At 36.6% G+C, this 20,913-nt stretch overlaps 1 protein-coding gene across 3 annotated transcripts; it reads left to right on the forward strand.

Moving 5' to 3' along the window:
• The first annotated feature begins 1,407 nt into the window (after window positions 1-1,407).
• LOC124172913 (zinc finger protein 501-like) lies at window positions 1,408-19,693 on the forward strand. Of its 3 annotated transcripts, XM_046552426.1 has the most exons (4): window positions 1,408-1,513; window positions 3,106-3,243; window positions 9,584-9,620; window positions 16,220-19,693. In XM_046552426.1, the coding sequence occupies exon 4, from the start codon at window positions 16,411-16,413 to the stop codon at window positions 17,968-17,970; it is 1,560 nt and encodes a 519-aa protein (XP_046408382.1). In that variant the 5' UTR covers window positions 1,408-1,513; window positions 3,106-3,243; window positions 9,584-9,620; window positions 16,220-16,410; the 3' UTR covers window positions 17,971-19,693. The 3 variants fall into 3 exon arrangements, with proteins under 3 accessions (XP_046408382.1, XP_046408384.1, XP_046408383.1); XM_046552428.1 differs by lacking the exon at window positions 9,584-9,620; XM_046552427.1 differs by lacking the exons at window positions 1,408-1,513; window positions 3,106-3,243 and adding an exon at window positions 9,389-9,470.
• Window positions 19,694-20,913: the final 1,220 nt, after the last annotated feature.

A 20,913-nucleotide genomic window follows, 5' to 3' on the forward strand; every position in this document is an offset into this window, starting at 1 on the left:
TGAAGATTCCGTGAAAATCCCAATGGTGCGACTCATGTTTTCGATTCAAAATATCATTCACTCTTTGAATCAGGTTTATCGTCAAAGAAATCAGCATTGACAAAGATCACAAAATCTAGCAAGGAAACTACATTCACTAGGACGATGAGTGAAAATGAAATACATTAGAATGCTCAACGAAAGGAACACAAAAGCCAACACATGATGAATCGATGGAAAGATATATCACGACTCATCAGCATGGATTGAGAAAATTTTCAACAAATTATGACACGACTGTAAGTTCTTCGGACAAACATCCACGATAAGATTAATCCATAACGTTCACTTGTTATTGTATGACTATACAATCAACCTTAGTATAGAACCGATGTTACCTAGTTGCCATTTTATCCGCCAACAGCACACCTATAGAGCAGGCCAAACATCCGTGTTTGATGAGTAATTTATTTCTATTACAAAAAATAAAGGACCATTCTATTCAAAATTCATTGAATTTTCGATTATTTTTTGTGAAAAGTGTTTGGTAAAAAGTTATTTAATCACCTGGCAAGAAACGACATTTTAAGCCAAACTTCGTCGTCCACAAGGTCAAATTTCATTCAGTATTGAGAAATGAGAATTTATGAGAAATATTTCGAAATTAATTAATGCAGAATTAAAAAGCTTTAAAATAATTTTTTTCAAATAATGCAATAAACCAGTATAATACATCACATATTGTTGGAAATATTTCATTTGTCGATTTTAGGCCTGTTGCATACGCAATTCTCTAGCGGTGCAATACGCAAACAAAGTACTGCATGTAAACTAATCCTTGCTTGCCAGGTCAGGCATAAGAGTTACGGCGTCAATGAGTCCGTGTAAAACGTGTTAAATATTTGGTGTATTTTCTGTTGAATTGCGATTTATTTTTTAGGTCCTATGTAAATGTGAGCTTTTTATGCACTTCTCCTGGACTATTCTGAAGTTTTTGCGTTGACGTAAGTCAAAGAAATGAACGTAATGTATTAGAAATTTGTAAATAACTGAGTGCTGTGTGGATGATTTGTTTGAGGAGTGAACTGGCTTTACAGATAAAATGAGTTATTGCTGTGAAAATTTGACTATTACCCCTGGGAATTTATCTGAGTCTTCAGAAAGGAATTCCGAGGGTACTCCGTGCAGACTTTGCTTGAAGAAAAATGATTATTGTTACAATACATTCTTTTCAATTGCAGGAAGGATGGAACTGGAAAGGATGCCTTAGGCGATTTTGTTGACTTACTAGTAAGTGAGGGTTTTATTGATCTCCTTAGTTATTGTTTTATTCCGTGGTATGGGCATGTTTTCCATAGCAAGTCTGAAATCTCTTGCGTATATGTTTTCATTCCTTTCGTAGGTTGCTGTTGGAGATGACCTGCCTGCCAGCCCACTGTGCTTGAAAAAGCTCATCGAAGTCAATGATTTCAGAAATATTTGTCATGAATCGGACGCAGAACTGACTAAATTTTCGTGCAGAAATTACCTCAGGGTGAGTGCATCTTATTTTTTTCATTGTAAGCCTCGTGTAAGTTTCAAATAATGTGAAATCATTCATGTAACCAGATATTGACTTGTTCGTGTTAACTTACCGTGTAGCCCGGCCTTAATAGTTTAAAGTTCATATAGACTGGAAAGAAATTTTTGATAAATGTTTGTACTTGTGGTTTCAACAGATTACAGCAATAACTTGAAAATGTAATTAATTTTGTACAAGATTATGAAGTATATGATGGGCAATGTATTTGTTTGCACGGTACATTAACACGTACGGGTTGATGTCTAAATTTATGAACGCGAGAATGAACGCCAAAATACACCGTGTAACCACACAACTTGTGCGAATGCATGCACAGAAAAGAGAACTTGTTCCAATTTGGTTCATGCATTCGTACATGTACCGTTCTGGTCCAAAAAATTCATGCACGGAAACGTGCATTAACTCATACCTATTAATGCATCGTGTAAACAGGCCTTAATGCTTAGTGACTGCATCAATGTATTACATGAAAAAATAACTGATAAGCACTTTTTATTAAAGACCAAAACTTAATGTAGCATTAAATTTGTTAGTTAAAAATATTGAATGTAATGAAAGGACCTCGCCAATGATCGCTGGAGCAGTGAAAAAAGTCCAATTTCCCGCTTAGTTATTCCGAATCCTGATGAGGTATTAATTAACTCGCAGTTGCTACGTCAATGGTGACGACCGAAGTCGCTATTTTGGCAGAACCAAGTGTTTACAATTCATTCAGTCATAAAAGTGATACATTTGAATTTACCAATGACCAACTCATAACACATATAAATGAACTGGAAGAATTTTGAGGAATATGTTTTCGATGTTTTTCTTTTGCTTCTTACCTACTCTTTGATTTTACAACAGAATAATTCAGCTGCAAAAAATATCGGCAATACACGAATATTGGGCAAATGACGATCGGAGCGCACGAAGACAATCGTCCTTAGGTAGGGTTCTTGTCAATAAGCTTGAAATTCTTGTAAAATATTTGCTGTTTATCCTGCTGCTATGTGATTTCTTTTTGAGGTCCTATTTAAATGTGAGCTTATTACACCCTTTTCCTTGATAAGTTTAATGTTTTTGCAATGGTGTACGTCATGGAAATGATCTTAATGTATTAGGAATTTTGAAATCACTGAGTGATACATGGATGATTTGTTGGAGTGAACTGGTTTAGAGAATGAATGAGATATTGCAGTGAAAGCACGAGCATGATTTCTCGGAGTCTTCAGGAAATCATTCCGAGAGTGTTGTGATTTAATCTAATCACTTGTTAAATCAATCACATACTTTCAGCAAAGTCCAATTTATTAACACAAGACATATTACAGTACCCCGTGCAGACTCTGCATGAAGAAATATGATTATTATTACCACGTATTTACGTCAATTGTTTCAAGCGAGATAACTGTCGAGGATGCCTTATATGATTTAGTCGACTTAAAAGTAAGTGACGGGTTACATTTTATTGATGTCCTTAGTTCTTTTTTTATTTCGTTATGTGAACTTATTTTCAACGACAGGTCCGAAGTCTATTGCAAATGTTTTCATTCCTTTCATAGGTTGCTGTGGGATATGGCCTGCCTGCCACTTAATGTCCAATGTGCTTGAAAATGCTCATCGAATTCAACGATTTCAGAAGTATTTGTCATAAATTGGATGCAGAACTGAGAAAATTTTGGTGTATATATTACTTAAGGGTGAGTGCATCTTATTTTTCATTGGAATTCTAGAGTAACTTACAAATAATGTGAAATCATTCAAGTAAGTAGATATTAACTTGTTAGTGTTAGCTTACCGTGTCGGCAAGCCTTAATAGTTTCGCATTCATATCGATGAGATTGAAAACTTTAGTAAGATGTTTGTATTTGTGGGTTCAACAGGTTAAGATAATAACATGAAAAAGTAACTTAATTGTGTATTTGACGAAGCCTTGATGGGCAAGGTATTAAGATATATGTCTGAATCATATTAGTACATGCAAAATTTATTAAAAAGCATAGGATACAAAATTTACTATCAGGATTTTTGTTTAGGATACAAAAGTTAATGGGGCATTAAATTAGTTCATTAGCAATATTAAATGATATTAAAACACCTCGCCAATGATCGACAGAAAAGTGAAATAAGTCAAGTTTCCCATGTAGTGTTTCCGATTTTGGTTGTTCAGTGATGAGGACTGCAGATGTTTTATCTTTTCGTACAACTTTTGGATTTAAATTATAACTCTTATAGTTTAGGTCATATATAGAATCGTATTTGCGGACGTTTATTTTGTTTGCGACGACAGAATTTAAATTGTAATGTCTGACATAATGCATCTCTCACTTACCATGGCACTTTTTGGAACAATATCTGCAGTGTTAAGTGGGAATATCTGTTACGGATACGAATATTAGATTGAAAGAATTATTTGTGGGTGACCCTGATTTCGTTTTTAAGAAGAAAAGGATTTCATGAGGCTCTTCACCGGCTGTGGGTTCATTATTGTCTTTTCTCCCGCGTGTTGCCATCCTTGATAAACAACGGAGGCCTAACACCTAGTACCATGAGCTTTGGTAAAATTGCCCTAGGAATCTGCATTGTGATCTGCACTGTCAGCCAGCTATGGTTTAATTTGCAGCAGTCCAAGGAAATTTCTTCTCATTGAAATTCATGTGTATTTCATTTGTAATAGGAACTAAAACTTGATGATGCAAATGTTTTTGTTAGCATGTCCTGATTTGCTTCTAGGAAGGAAAAAAAGCATTAGGTTAATTAAATGTTCAATTTGCATTGAGCTTCACTGTAGAAGACAATTTCATGTTAGATTTATTGAAATTCTGTCCATCAATTACTCGAAATTTGTGCACAGGTAATTTGGAGTTTATTCTGTTACAAATATCATGAGTGAATGGAACTCTCTGCAGTCATTTCCATGCTGCTGAATTTTCTGTGAACCGTTTACAATGCTCCTCAAATGACAACATCAGTCAACCTTGTATGCAATGGAATTGGGCCCTTTTATGTTGCCTCTTTGCTAACAGTACTGATAATACTCTTAACTATAATCCATATCTCAATCTCAGAGAGGAGGACTGTTATAAGATAATACTAGAACAGGGGAAGCTGGCAACCACTCCCGTAGAAAAACATGTGCCAATCATATGCATCAAGAGAGTTAAGAATATTTATTCTCCAACAAGCTCCAGAAGGTAAATTGAATACCTCCTGTTATAAATAAAGTAAGAGTATAAAACTCTGTTTAGTAGTTAAGTATAGTTTTATAATCATTTTTCATACAAATTTTTTCATTCATAGCCTAATACCATTATTTTATGGCTTGAAGAAGTGTATAAAATGTAAAAACTGTGAATTACATGGCAAATGGTGCATCATTACTTAAGATTGGTTAGGTCCCCTCTTGGCAGAACATTAAACGGTTGGCAAATTTGAATGAAGGCATGAAGTTTCTTTGTGCTATGGGTTTTTCAAAAAGAAATGCAGCAATCCATTTCTGCTCAGACAATAAAAAAAGAGTATGATAGTAGTACAGTAAAAATTGGGTAATAGAGAAAAATTAGACATTTTTTCTAGATTATTTATAAAGACATGATAAATAATAAATTAAATGGATGAAATTGCTTACTGGAAATAGGGTGGTTTCCTATAATTTTTTTATTGCCTAAATCTAAAGATTATTACTCCTGCAGTACGTATTTCACGATTTTAGATTTTTAAATGACGACATCTATTTTTCGCGATTAAATGAAAAGTGAAAAATTTTAAAGCGCGCAAAGACGCGACGCGTAAGTAGGAATGAAGGGAAAAAGTCCATGCGTGGCATTTCTGGTTCCCCCTCCCGCCTTGTGAGGTGACCTTGATCGAGGCTCTGAGCGCTGATAGGACGCAGGATGCTAGCAGGTAGCTGAATACCTTGCTGGCTGGTAGCGCTTGGCTTAAAAAAGGTTTATTAATACCTTATAGAATGAAGAAAACTATCCGACCTTAGCCAGTATTAATAGGTGATTATTAAGATATGTTTCCCTGAGCTCTGTGCCTCATGCATGCATTGGTAACCTCAGACGATGTATTACTCCTATCCTCTCGTGTAGAAACTTGGTCCCTGTGACGTCACGTGGAGTGGAATCGCATGGGCGCCAATCTGGCCTTTTTCAAATGAGGATTAATATGTACCCTTGCCATTCGTCTAAACCGGTATTTCAAAAACCAAATAATTTGTGTATTATGAATACACCAATGATGGGTAACGAATCACAATCAATGCCTTTCGTTTTCTTTGATGAAGGAAACTACCCCATTTGAAAATGATTATGGAAGGGTAATTTTTATAGGTTAGGAGAGAGAACTCCATAGATTACAACCAGAGATAAGTAAAGGTTCGGAAAGGAATTGCGTGTAAACAATTGTCACTGATCAGCATTGACACAGATTTCTAATTCCCACAGGTAAACTACATTCACTGCGATGATGTATGAAAATACTTTGCAATGCTCAACGAAAAGATGAAAAAAGCAAACAACTCATAAATCAACTTAAAACTAACAAGGGGAGACCACGAAAGTTGCTCCGCCTTTTTCAATGCCGTATTTTTTATGGCCTTCGGAATGGTGAACATATCCCTGAACTAGTAGTGGTTCCGTTGAATGGGCCTTAGTTTGGCTGTAATTAATTAATTTCCATGCGGTACTTTTCACAAGCCGCATATAGTTTCATGATATCGCGTTCTACGTCAGGAGGGTCAGGTGGGGTAGTGGTTAGCGTTTACGGCTACCATCCGGGAGACCAGGGTTCAAGGCTCCGTTATGGCTTTAAATTTTCTTGTCTCCATTGTGATCACACGGCGTCAACTTTTTCATTAATTTTAATTGCGACAAGCATACACATGAGATTATTTTTTTATCACCATAATAACGTTTAGGTATTTAAGCAGTGTCATTTTTAATGCGGAGAAGTGAAGGCTCCACTTTCTACCCAAAAACATAACGAAAGATTAATGGGGGGCTAAAGCAGTGGCTTTTTTTTTGGAAGAAATGACATTTGTTGGTGCATATCTTGTTATTATATTGGAAGGGCTACGGAAGATTTTGGGAAGCGGTGAGCACAAGACACATTTGGTGTAATTGTTGCTTTTAACCCTCTAGCGGGCGCGACTGTTATTTCTTCACAACCGGGCGAATGGCGTAGTTTTCCCATGTTATGTGCATATATGATAATACTCGATTTTTGTTAAAATTAATCTTTATTTGTAGAAATTAGTAAAATGTTGTACTTTTAAAGGTGATACAGATATAAAGGTACAGAGGTGGTATACGCCCGGTCGCCCGGCGTAATTTATACGCCACGTGTGACGGATTCCTCTTGCTGATCTAAAAAAAATTAGCTACAATACCTCGAACTTTGAAAACTCGCAATATAGACAGTCAAAGTACATTGTAGGAATACACGAGACCATTCTAGCCCAGAATGTACGTACGATGTTGAAATCCTTGGCTTTCGGATATTGACGTATTTTATACGCCACCACGTCCGGTCCAGGGTCATAAACTTTTATTTCATCCTATTAATTAATGGAAATTATATTTCGTAATGGTTTTTTTAGCACAAAGGTACTGTGTAAGTAAACTCCCTTTGGAGTAAAGTGAATTACAAGTGTTCGAGAGATATGGCATTTTATATTCGTTTTGTGTTCTTATTAATTATGTCTGTACGCATGTTGTTGGTCGCCGCGAGCCTATAATGCCATGTGCTCTTGCAAGAGTGGTTTCCATTTTAATGTGGAAGCTGATCAGTATAAGCAACGAAGAAACTAACAATTTGGCGCACACCAACCCTTGCTAGTGTAGTCGTCGTATCTCCGTGTTTGAAATGACACTGCTTAAATACCTAAACGTCATTATGGTGATGAAAAATAATCTCATGTGTATGCTTGTCGCAATTAAAATTAATGAAAAAGTTGACGCCATGTGATCACAATGGAGACAAGAAAATTTAAAGCCATAACGGAGCCTTGAACCCTGGTCCCCAGGGTTGTAGCCGTAAACGCTAACCACTACCCCACCTGACCCTACTGACGTAGGACGCGATATTATGAAACTATATGCGGCTTGTGAAAAGTACCGCATGAAAATTAATTAATTACAGCCAAACTAAGGCCCATTCAACGGAACCACTACTAGTTCAGGGATGTGTTCACCATTCCGAAGGCCGTAAAAAATACGGCATTGAAAAAGGCGGAGCAACTTTCGTGGTCTCTCCTTGTAAGTTACATTGCAACAGCTTAAACACAATATACATAGCAATTCTCATGCTCATTGACACGTAAACACCACTTTATAATATGAGACATATGGAAAAACTAGTGTACTTATTTAGAAGGATTCTTAGTTGCGGTTTTTACCACTAGAGACACATCTACAAGAGGCCGAATATCCTCCTTTAAATATTAGCCTCTTTCCCGTGCAATACATGACAAATTCACTAAGTGATATCATGTTTGTGTCAAAGTGGAATTTAAGCGCCATATCGGCAGCTTCAGTGACAAACATAATTCCCAAATTTCTTTAGTATGCAGAAAGGGTTTTCTAGATAGGTATTTCGGAGTTCATGCAAATAAACTCAATATTATATCAGTTTACATTTAGAATGCAAGAATTAATCACTTTTCGATGGTATACAAGGTTCGCTAGCGGGAAGAATTGAAGCTACATACCCTGAATCTACACCAGTCTTTGCTTAGCTTGTCCGATATAAAATAGGGATACGTATATCATGAAAAGGGGCTATAAAAAGCACACTTTTAAATATCACTTCAAAATCACATAACAACAGATAGACATAAAATACATAAATGTTCATTGACACCCTAGCTTATAACAGCCCAATCAAGCAAAGATTAGTTTGTATCTTAGGGCTCAGGGCTTTAAGTGTGTATCTTACCATGAGAAGACTACGTATACAATGGGCCTTTCGTCGAAAAATGAAGAATTCTTCCATTTGCTTTAATTTAAACTGATATATTATTAAGGTTTATTACATGAGTCCTGATATGGCTATTTTGAAAAAAAACATTTTTGAACTTTAAAATAAAGGAATTCTGGAATCGTTTTGCCGAAAAAAGGGAGTTAAGCAATGTATGGGAGCTGAAATTGGGCTTAAATTCCTTTCTGGTCTTACATACATACTAATCTTAATCTTAACAAAAAATTATAAAACCGCGATTCTAAACCAACCTGGTATACGTGGTCTTACGTTAACATGGTTATTTCACGGATGATGTGACCGTGTCAAATGGTCATGAAAATCGTAAATACTCTACACTTATATAGTAATATAAACTCTATGGTGAAAATTGTTGATAAAAATCTCTATCCCTTCTGTTGCATTGTGATATATATTTGAGGTGATTTATTAATAGCTGACTTTTATGGACCTTGCCTTGAGTATTTCTCAGTGTTTCAATTATCATCCAAATGAAAGTAGTTTCCTTCTGGGATTTTGTGATCATAGTCTCCCTAAAATGCAGAGGTCGTATTGCTTTCAGGTAGCTAAGCAGCTAAGGCTTTGAAATTCATGAAACGAATAATTTTTGAAACAACCGCATATTCAATAATAAGATTGGTAATAACAGATGTTAGCACCCGGGCTATCTTTAGTTTGTTTTGAGGCTGCAATGTATATCTACTCTTAAACGTCCGCCGCACGAATTCTAATATCGATGTGTCAATGCGTTTCGAATTCGACATTTGAGTCGATAACGTTGAGTCGAGTGGCCGATCGATTAGTTCATGAGCGAGAGCATGTCGGGAAATTGTGTTTATGACGGAAGTTAATAAACTCCCTATTTGGTTTGCCTTGAGAGGTAGTACTCTCGTTATTAAACATTACTTTTGGATTTATTTTGATTCCGGGAATCTTTTTAGTCGAGGTTAGTAGTTTTTTGTTTGTAAAGATGGTAGTGGTTAAGCTATTTAAGTACCTATATGAATGTGTTGTTGTTGACCTTAAACTAAAACGTTATCCTGCTTATTTTCAAAATAGGTTTAAAGTTGCTGCTGGATCCTTTGTTTCCTGTCAAGTAAGTTGAGAAAATTATTGGATATTTTTTACTGTTAGGCCCTCGCCCTGAATTCGTATTCGTGTACAATATCCATATTTTTGGCGGAGATTGATGTATTTGGTGGTGTGTTTGTATGATGATGGGTCCCTTAAAATGCACAATTTCATGTAAGAACCTCATAGTGATGTAATGTATACAATTAATCTCGTACAAAAATTATTTTCTTGGTGTGATTAGCTAGTCTATGTAGCCTTTATGTATGGGTATGATGTGAAGCGACGGTTCGATTACTTGATGAAAGGGAGTTTGAAGTAGCTTTGTGTATTCCGGAGAAGACCAAAATCTGCTTTTTGTGTGCGTTATAGAAGATAGTGTTCTCATAGTTAGACATTCCCGTTTGTGCAGTACTTCCTTCAAGTCGATTTAAGTAGTTTTCGTGGGTAAACATGTTAACGTAATTATATACATGTGTTAATTTTGTCTTTGAAGAAGAGGACTCAATATATTCGACTTATTACCAAAATAGATATTGAGGTGGTGCCGAATCCGTCTTTTTTGTTTTTATATGGAGATATTAGTAGATAATCTTCTGTTTTCATGCCGCCGTCACTGACTTCTTATTCGTGTATCATATCCAAGAACCCTATAAGTAGGCTTCTTGATCATATCCATATTTATGGTGGAGAATACTGCGTGACTTTCTAGTGTGTTTTGTTGTTTATAGTTCTCATTATAAATGCATAGTTACATATCACCACCTCATAGTAAAATCATGCAAGTGGTCTCTCATTAATCAGGATTACTCTCTTGGTGTGATAGCAAGTATTCCATCATCTAGGTAATGTTATATGCATTTCGGAGTTGTTTGGCCCTGTTGTAATGATATTATGTGTTCTAAATGTTCGCAGGTATATGTACTACATGATGTTATCATACCGTTTTGTGTTATCAACTTTTGTGTCCTTAAATACCATTATAAGTAGGAATACCATGTGTATTAAAATCCTCTCGCGCCGATTGAAGTATCACATTCCTCTCTGTCAACGTCGCAGAAATATTTAAACTCTCGAAATTTAAGCCTTAAAAGCTTACTATATTTTTAAATATTTGCTTTGTATGATCTTTGGGAAAAGTAGCGAAAATATGAAATTGTAAAACGGAAACCTCCAACTTCAGCAAATACAATTGATTAGAGGCGTGGTTCTCTATGAAAAGTTTCAAATGTGATTCTTTTTTTATAACATAGAGGTTTGTAAGTACGTAGGATCTGTTTTGAGATGTGACATCCAAGAATATAAAATATAATTCGTGTTTGTTTTGAATGTTGATATCTGTTTCTCCGAACATTTGGCTTTAACCTCAACAGTTTTCTGAGTGACATGTTTTAGTACGACTTAGTACTTAAGTCTGGGTATCATTCATGGAGATGTATGATTTATATATTCGGTTTAATGGATCAAGATGCTTTATATGGAGAGCATTGGCGTTCCGTAGCGTATCCCGTTTAAAAGTATCTGCTGACTTGATTTCAAATAACAAGCAAACAGAGATGACGTAATTAGTGAGGGCATAAGTTCGTTTATTAAATACAATTTATGGCTGACTTGATTTGACGTTTCATGGATTAGGATGCCTGTTTATTCGTGGCAAATTATTAGGGAGTATCTTTTCAATTTTCATCATGGAATGCCTATTTACAATTGTTTATATTGCTTCTTTTAATGTTGAGTTTTCTGGTATCACCATGACATTTGCTTTTAAGCTGCCCATTATTATTTTGTGCTTGTGACTTTGCTTTTTCAAGTGGTGGTAGATGCTCTTTCTAATTCCCATCATGAAGTATCTATTCCCATTTGTTCATTATGCAGTATTAGTGTTGAGTATTGGGTTTTTTAATGACGTTTGCTTTTGGACTGCCACATGATTGTGTTCTAGTGAACATGCTTTCGGACTGCTGATAGACGTTCCTTTAATTGCCATCATAGAGATACTATTTTCGTTTGATCTTAATATTTATTTTAGTGCTTATTTTTAGGGGATGCTCATGGCATTGCTTTTAACCAGCATGATCATTTTGTAAAATTGAACGTGCCTTATTAGTAGTAATGGATACTCATTTTAATTGTCATCATAATATCGATGTTGTATTCATTTTTATTGCTCTATTTAACACAAAGCGTGTGAGGTTTCCAATTATAATGGCTTCAAAAACGAATTTTACAAAAGATGATCTCCTAATTTAAACGAGTTTTCACCCACTATGCATTTTAATGGGTATACAAGTCTCCACTCACGTCGGTGACGAATGAATTCATACTATTGTTGTAAGATTTCACTTTTTCCCGGCGTATGATGGCGGTGAATTCTTCTTGGGTTTCCATCCGGGTGAGCTCCATCTCCATCGCTGCCAATGGCAGCGATGTGTCATGGGGAAATAAGGCGTAATGAGGGGTGTAAACCAAAATTTGCATTCAGGATAATTTTATTTATCAAATTCATATATCTTCAATACTGTTCCTTGCATTTTCTATTTTCATTGTGCAAAATATTGGGAAAAATCGGATTGCTATCCAATCATCACAGCGTACATTTTTGAAAGTCGATTAAAATGTGACGGAGTGGCAATAGAAGTGAATTCTATGGGATGGAATTGGGCACCCTCAGTGCATTCCTCTTTGCTTTTTAGCTGCTATAATATTTTGCATAATAGAACGTGCCTTTTTAGTGCTCATAGGGGCTCTTTTCCACTGTCATTCTGAAGTGACCTCTTTCCAATTGTTCCTAAAAAATTCTTTTAGTGCTGAGTTGCTAGGAGTGCTCATGATATTTCCTTTGAAGAAGCCTGACTATTATGAATGGTGAATTGGCTTTCCAAGTTTTTAAGGATGTTCTTTTTAATTGCTCACATGTATCTATTTCAAAATTTTCATATTGCTTCTTTTAATACTGAGGCTTGTGCGATGCTCGTGACATTTGCCTTGAAGCTGCCTGATTACTTTGTGCTTCTGATGATTGGCTTTCCAAGTTTTGTAATGCTTCTTTTCATTCCGAATGTTGGGTGATGATCATGGCAACTGCTCTGAATAGGCTTGATCATTTTTTTCTCTTGATTATGCTTCTGGAAAGCTGATAGACTCTCTTTTTAATTTCTGTTCTGGAGGTATCTGTTTCTAATTTTTCATAATGCTTGGTTAAGTGTTCATTACTTGGGGGGTATTCATGGCAAATGCTTTGTTTGGCGTGATCATTTTCTGCTTTAAACGTGCTTTTTTATTGCTGACAGAGGCTTATTATTTTCCATCCTTAACCATTTTACTGCAATCGGACCGATGTACTTGCCCTAGGTGTTTGCGCAAAAACTGCCAGGGGCCGCTTAATCGACCCAAATTATTTCACTTTATTGGTGTGATTGTGGCATTTTCCACTGCTGTAATTAATGTAAACCCCTATAATCTATCTATGTTTATAAGATGTGACTGTATCTTAAGAATTGTTAAAAAAATCTAGACGTATTAAATAAAGTTAAGACAATTCTCCTGCAAGTGATCAATAGCCTTAATAACTATATTCAACTGCGGGTTACAGTCATTACATTAAATCCTATCTCCAATTTTTAACTCTGGACAAAAATATTTGACATTTTCAAATTTGACCATGACCAAGCATTCACCTGCTTTGCACTTTATTGTCGCATTATATTTCTCTAATTTTAATCTCAAACTTTGAAGGCTGCTTGGGATTATTTTATCAATAGCCTTAATCATTATATTCTACACTGGTATATAGTCAGTACATACCAGTGGCACAGCGAGGGGTGTTTTGGGGGATAACACCCCCCCCCAAGAGCTCAGACAATTTTTGAAGTTTAATGTATTTTATTTATTTGGATTAATATTACTTATAGTATAGTCCAAGGATTTATAAAATATCCCTCAGAGGCCTTAAAACTCACAATTTTTAACCATTTATCTTAATTATTCTGGCAGAGGGCCCTTGCACCTGCCGTTAACCCTGTCAGGTATGCCATACACCCAGGCACCTCAGTAATATTTGCGCCTGAAACCCCCCTAGCCCTAACTCCTGCCTGAGCCCCTGGTACATATTACAAATGAAGGTCCACGTACCATGTTGAGAAACTTGTTAATGCAGTTTTCCAAACTTAAAAATTCTTTTTCCACATGTGTATAATCCTGTTCAGTCATAGTTAAGCCCTTGGATATAAATGACAAAAGTATGTTGTCTGTTATCTTAGTAACCATAGTGATATAAGGAGCGAGAGATCGTTTTGAATTGAATATTCTTGTATTGTAGATAAATATGAAATTAGTAACAGATGAACTTGAGAAATTGGCTGATTTTTCATATGTTAGCCCTAACCCTTGGATTGTAGTCTCCATTTCTAAAAATGAGCGTTTGAATGCAAAAAACTCAAACAAATTAAAAATGGCATTTTTGGAAAATAAAAGGACAGACTAATTAATTTGATAATCCAAATGAATAAGTCACGAATATTGAAGTGTTCGAAATTCACTTACAACTTATGTATCTCAATGTTTCCACTGTGTTTTATAGAAGGAAGGTTTTAAACTAACAAAGTAATGTAATTACAGTTAATACATGAATATGGTTAAGAAACATGAATTGAGGAAAAAGCCGAATATTTTGTTGTATATGTTATAATATGTGAAGTCCTAAGTTTAAAAAAAATGTTGATATTAATTTATTTTATGTACTTTAAAAATTGACTTACAAACTGAAAATAATTCATTTTGTATTGTGTCAGTAAGTACTAAGATGATTAGAAGATAATCGTATATAATAGTATTAGATTGCTCTTTCCAAGTTACTTTACATGGAAAGTATAAATTGTTATATATTGATTACAAAGGTAAACACTGAGGCTTACAGGGTAATTACTATAGATACATTATCAACAGAAAAAATATTGCGAAAATTTGGACCTGACAGGCCATCGATTGATGCATTTCTGTGCATTACAACATCTTTTGATAGATATCATCACATTTTTACTCATTACCTTTTCCATGTTATTATTACCCTGGAATTTACTCGAAACTCTGTCCACTTTAAAAAACACCCTCATTGATTCAGCATAATCAATGGTAAAGGTGGTTGATAGCAATTGTCCTCTGTCTCCTTTTTCCCAAGAGCAGCCATCATTGCTGTGGACTACTCCGAGTTTTCTTCTTTTACATTGCTTTGCTTAATTGCATCTTCAAATTTGAGATAAGGGATGCGAATAAAATGCTTCTGCAACTTATCATCAGCAATTCCCAATGCAATTTTCAATTCCCAATTCAACCATCAAACGATTACAATAGCATTATAATGATGCAGCCCTGTGTTTGATTTCGGGATTGGGTTTCTGTTCCCTTTTTCATCTATTTAACACAAGTTTTTCGACGTTGTAAAATAATTAATTGCATAGCTACCGTTCCCATAGTTTTTTGCCCTTATCTCTGCCTTACTTCGTCAGTCTTATATCAGCACGCTTCCTGAATATCTATACCTTCTAATTTCCTCTTTCTTTTCCCCATTGAAAATAACAGTCACATTTCCATCGTCATTTACTGTCACAACTTTAGTTTTCACTACACATACTTTCATTCCTTCCTCTAAACCGTTCCTCCTCATTTTTTGAAGTTCCCAATTGTCATTGGCAAGGATCTCCATGTCGATGAAAAACTTGATGATTATTTATTGCGTCCTCCATACTTTTCTCATTTTCATTCTTCTTGGGTTTTCTGACCATCTCCTCCATGCATGTGTTAAATATTGTGAGTGAAAGGCAGCAGCCCTTGCTTACTGCCCGGCACAGATTCATACTTTAAACATTCATAGCCACCATCTGGTTTTGTACAATTCCCTAATCAGCCTGCCATCCCTTCAGTCTACTTTTTTTATCTTATAATTACCCAATAGCTTATCCAATTTTTTCCTGTAAAAAGCTTTTTCCATAAAGCCAAAGCTAACATCTTGTCCTCTTCCCCAGTGCATTTCTCCAATGTTCTTAGGTGTGCAATAGTTTGTATGGTACCCCTACGTCTTCTGAAGTCAAACTGCTCGTCACCAACTTTCTTTTCCGTTATTCGTTCAAGTCTCAGATTGAGAACTCTCAGCAATTCCTTAGCCATATATGAAATCAGACTGATGTTTCGGTGTTCCTCCCACTTTCTGGTGGCTCCAAAGTTTGGAATCGGTATCACAATTGTCTTTACAGGTTCCCTTGGCTGTGTACCTTTATTGTATATTTTGTTACACAATTTTACTACTTCTTCTTGACCTCCCTTCTATGCACATAAATAATTCAATAGGAAGCTCACCTATGACCATTATTCATGTACTTCATTGTTTGCGCTTTTAATTTTATTGAGTACTTGCTCCAAATTTTAGTTTTATTGTAGTTCAAAGACACAACACCTTATTGTTAGATCAAATGAAAAATGAACATATAATAAAAAGGGCGGCCCATCTTGATACTTTGAGGCCGGTATATTGCTTTCTATCAAATGGCATTAGTCATCAACTAAAGGGCTTTTATAAATTAGACCAGTATAGCCTTCTTTTGTGATTAAAATATTAAAATTCTTTTCAAGGGCTTCCAGCTGGTGAAAGGAAGTTTAGGGAAACATCGAAGTGGTGACTATTCGTTCCTCAGCCTCACTGACTGTCATTAATTCTGCGAATGGAGCATGTCATGCAGGGGAATGAAGGAATGTGATTAATGAAGACTTGGAAAAATGTGGAGCTGTTCTAGGTGATAAGTCAACATCTTGCTGAATTCCATATGATGGACAAGCAGGCATCCAAAATCAGTGGAGGCAGAGTCACAATGGGTGAGGTGAGGGGTGGAAGTGGTAGTGATGCACCAATTATCCCTAATGCCCTCAGGATGATAAGAATTAGTAGAAAGAGGAGTTGCGCAGAGCCAGTCATGGGGAACAAAGATGAATTCAGTAATTGTGAGGCAAAAAATGCTGTAAAGGGACAAATGTCATACGAAACTTCATATAATTGCTACCACTGCACAGGTGGATTCAGCACCAAAAGTGAGCTTAAAAAACACCTTGAAACTCATTTTGGTACCAGCAATTTAGTCGTGGATGATGAATCATCCATGGTGCTAGATATAAAAGGGACAAACCGTGGAAAACAAGTGCTGAGGCATGAAGGAAATGGGCCTCTAAAGGAAGTATCCAGAGGGACTCTGGAGAAAGGAAAGGATAGAAAAGGGAGAAGGTTTGCTGTAGGAGCTGACACATGTGTAGAAAGTGATTCCCTAAATTCCTCTTGCACTAGAGACATCAAAAAGGGAAAGTGTTCAAGCACAGGAGGGAGGCCTTATTCCTGTAGTGTGTGCTATAAGTGTTTCAATAAATCTTCTACTCTCAACAGACACATGCGTGTACACACAGGGGAGAAGAATTATTCCTGTAGTGTCTGCAATAAGTCATTCTCTCTGAGGGGCAACCTCACCAACCACATGCGTACCCACACAGGAGAGAAACCTTATACATGCAGCATCTGCAATAAGCCTTTCAATCAGAGTTCTCACCTCAACACCCATATCCGTACCCACACAGGAGAGAGGTCTCATTCATGTAAAATATGCTGTAAATCATTCAGTCGTAGTTATGCCCTTACCGAGCACATCCGTATTCACACTGGGGATAAGCCTTATACCTGTAGTGTATGCAATAAGTCTTTCTCTCAGAGGAGCATCCTCACCAAACACATGCGTGCACACACAGGAGAGAGGTCTTATTCATGTAAAATATGCTGTAAATCATTCAGTTGCAGTGATTTCCTTACCAAGCACATGCGTATACACACTGGGGATAAGCCTTATTCCTGTAGTGTCTGCAATAAGTCTTTCTCTCAGAGTTATGACCTCACCAAGCACATGCGTATACACACTGGGGATAAACCTTATTCCTGTAGTGTATGCAATAAGTCATTCTCTCAGAGTAGCCACCTCAGCACACACAAGCGTACACACACAGGGGAGAAACCTTATACATGCAGCATTTGCACCAAGCCTTTCTGTCACACTTCTGACCTCACCAAACATATGCGTATACACACGGGGGAGAAGAATTATTCATGTAAAATATGCTGTAAATCATTCAGTCGCAGTGATTCCCTTACCAAGCACATGCGTATACACACTGGGGATAAGCCTTATACATGCAGCATCTGCAATAAGTCTTTCTCTGTGAGTGGTACCCTCAACAAGCATATAGCTACACACACAAGAGACCGGTCTAATTCATGTAAAATATGCTGTAAATCATTCAGTCGCAGTGATGTCCTTACCAAGCATATGCGTATACACACGGGGGATTAGAATTATTCCTGTATTGTCTGCAATAAGTCTTTCTCTCTGAAAGGCAACCTCAACAAGCATATGGCTAACACAAGAGAGAGGCCTGATTCATGTAAAAATGGTGTAAATCATTCAGTCGTAGTTATCACCTTACCGAGCATATGCATATACACCCAGGAGTGTCTACAGTGTCTGCAGGAAATCCTTCACTCAGGGAAGCACCTTGTACAACCATATGTTTACGCACATAGGAGAAAACTTATTCATGTAGAATACACTGTAAATCATTCAGTCACAATTATGACCTTACGAAGCACATTAGTACACACACACACAAACACACACACGGAAGACGCACTGTTTCTGCAGTGTCTGCAGGAAGTCCTTCACGCATACTAGTGCCCTTAAAAGCCATATGCACATGCACACAGGAGACTGACATTATTCACGTATCATTTCCTGCAAATATTTCTATCACAGTAGCCAGCTAACCACACACAAACTAACGCACACAGGAGACAAACCTTATGCATTTAGCATTTGCTTGAAATCCTTCTCTCTTAGAATCCCCATGCACCGTACATAAGCTCACGCGCACGGGAGTTAGACCTTGTTAATGCAATGCCTGCAGCTAGGCTTTTGCTCACAAGTCCACCCTCGACCATCACCCAGATAGGAGGAAGACCCCATTCTTGCAGGGAATGTGGGAAAACTTTCTCTGGGAAGAGCGACTTTGTGAGGCATTTCCGCCCCACATCTAAGAGGCATTATTGTTCTAGTTGATGGTATGAAGGGTTTACTCAAATTGGTTACTGAAATGCACCTGGCATGCATACTCGCTGGAATGATACCTAATTAAGATTGCATTTGTTGACATTTTTCCTTAAGCAAAAAGTTCAGGAGACACGTAATTCATTATCGTTTACACAAGCAGTGTTTTATAATGATGAGCAAATACCCAATAGGGATGGTGAGACGTAGTAGTGAATGAATGAAGAAGTCATGGATTTTTTATTTGTATTTTGAAGGAGCTGGGTGGCAAAATAGTGCAAGGCCACCCACTTAGCTCACTCTGCATTAAGACAATATGCCACTAACTTTCACTCGAATTTGTCTGCTCAAGGTCTAATATCTTTTGTTATGTTCCTCTCATTCCTTGGTATGTCTCAATGTGTATTATTAATGAAATAAATGATGTTTTCTGGGTTGAAATCGTACACATTTTGCCAATAGCCTAAAAATATTGTTACAATTGTATCACGATTGTTCTCATTTTACCGTTAACTAATCTATTCATAGGCGCATAATTCATGTCGTTTACACAAGTATTGTTAAAAAATGTTGAGGAAATACCCAGTTGGGAATGGTACTAAAGATAATTTGTCATTGGTAAAATATTGTCTTTTTATATTGTAAAATATTGTCATACAACTGTAACAACTATTTCTTACTGAAAATTTTTCCTTTCGCAAATCCTAGTTATTTTTTTGTAATCAATCCTTTTTTTGGTCTACTTTTTGATTTTTGTGGACTGTATCGTAAGAATAATTTTCTCTTTATAGATAAACTAGATGGTAAAGTAGGATGGACATGGCAAGACTTAGGGGTCTGTGTTATGGTTGCTGCTACCATGTGCTTCCCAATATCCTTGTGATTGTTGTGTTTTAGGGTAACCTGTTTCTTACTGTAATTATGCACCTGTATGTGTTAATCAAATGACAATAAACTGCATCTGTATACAAAACATTGCCGGCCAGTATTAGTACTTAACAGTGAATCCACTAAGAAATGTAGGGAATTTTATTTCCATTAGAATTACCAACAATTCCATTATATCTATGTCTCATTGGTCCATGTGGTATTTAGAAATTTGTTACTGCAGATTTTTGCTTATGTATGGCTAGGACTATATCCAGAGATGATATATTCACTCTCCCTAAACATTTTCCACCCGATTAAAAAAAATGAAATCGTACGCAAATTCATCAGAATTACTTCATTAATCCTAGGATACATGGTGCTTATTATTTCCGTTAGAATCCATTTCGTAAAACAGAAGCGATTGCACGTTACCTGCATTCACGGAAGATCCGTGATTCTGTTTTTTAGGCCTCGCAGTGCGCAACCATGCTCTGTGATAACTGATACACGTCCCGCAGCAGTTGCAACCCATAGCATTGTGCCTGACTGTGTAGTTTCCGACGTCGAGCAGTGGTTTTTAAGCATTCGTGCAAACCAATTTTCTGAATCCGCGAACACAGCCACGGATGTGTGGTTTTCGAAACCAGGCCTTACATGGAGCATTGATAATACGAGTACAAGCATGTTGTCGTCGCTTAAAAGATAGCGAACCGGCGAAGAAAGCTGCCAATGTGTCCGGGAAGCTTTAAAATAAAAATAACGGCATAAATGGTAACAGCATATTCCCGTTTTTGGTAAATTATGAGTATTTAAAGACATTAAAGTGAAACTTTGGGTTATCCGTGTTTTCTCTCCCCCATCATTTGCCCAGATAATTGATAGTGTACTGTAGTTCCATTTCTGTTCCTTCTTGGCCATGTCTTCACTACAAACTAATATAAATACATTGAATATACATATAGTCATAACACTTTTTACCCACAACAGTTATTTACCCTCTCTTTACACTTCAAAATATTTGTTTTAGCATTTTGTTTAGCTATCTACCATAAACCGCTTACGTCAGCAATTATCCGTCTCATCTGATGATATTTTTGCGTATGTTCCTCTACCTTCCGATGAAAGAGAGTGCCCAGAATATAAACTAGGGAGGGGGGCAGCCATGGTTGTTAAAGTAGTAAAATTTAAGCGTGGAATCAGCATTTTAACAAAATATAACAGTGCCTAAATAATTTAAAAAACGGAGGGGGCAGCTGTCACCTCCTGCTTCTTGCTGGGTACGCCCTTGTTTGTCGGATCTCCCACTATATGCTTTCTAGTACA

The sequence above is a fragment of the Ischnura elegans genome (assembly GCF_921293095.1).
Source record: "Ischnura elegans chromosome 13 unlocalized genomic scaffold, ioIscEleg1.1 SUPER_13_unloc_3, whole genome shotgun sequence".
NCBI lineage: Eukaryota > Metazoa > Arthropoda > Insecta > Odonata > Coenagrionidae > Ischnura > Ischnura elegans.

What these genes read in the sequence shown, in the direction of transcription:
- LOC124172913 (XM_046552426.1), top strand. Translation starts at nt 16,411, where the DNA reads ATGATGGACAAGCAGGCATCCAAAATCAGTGGAGGCAGAGTCACAATG.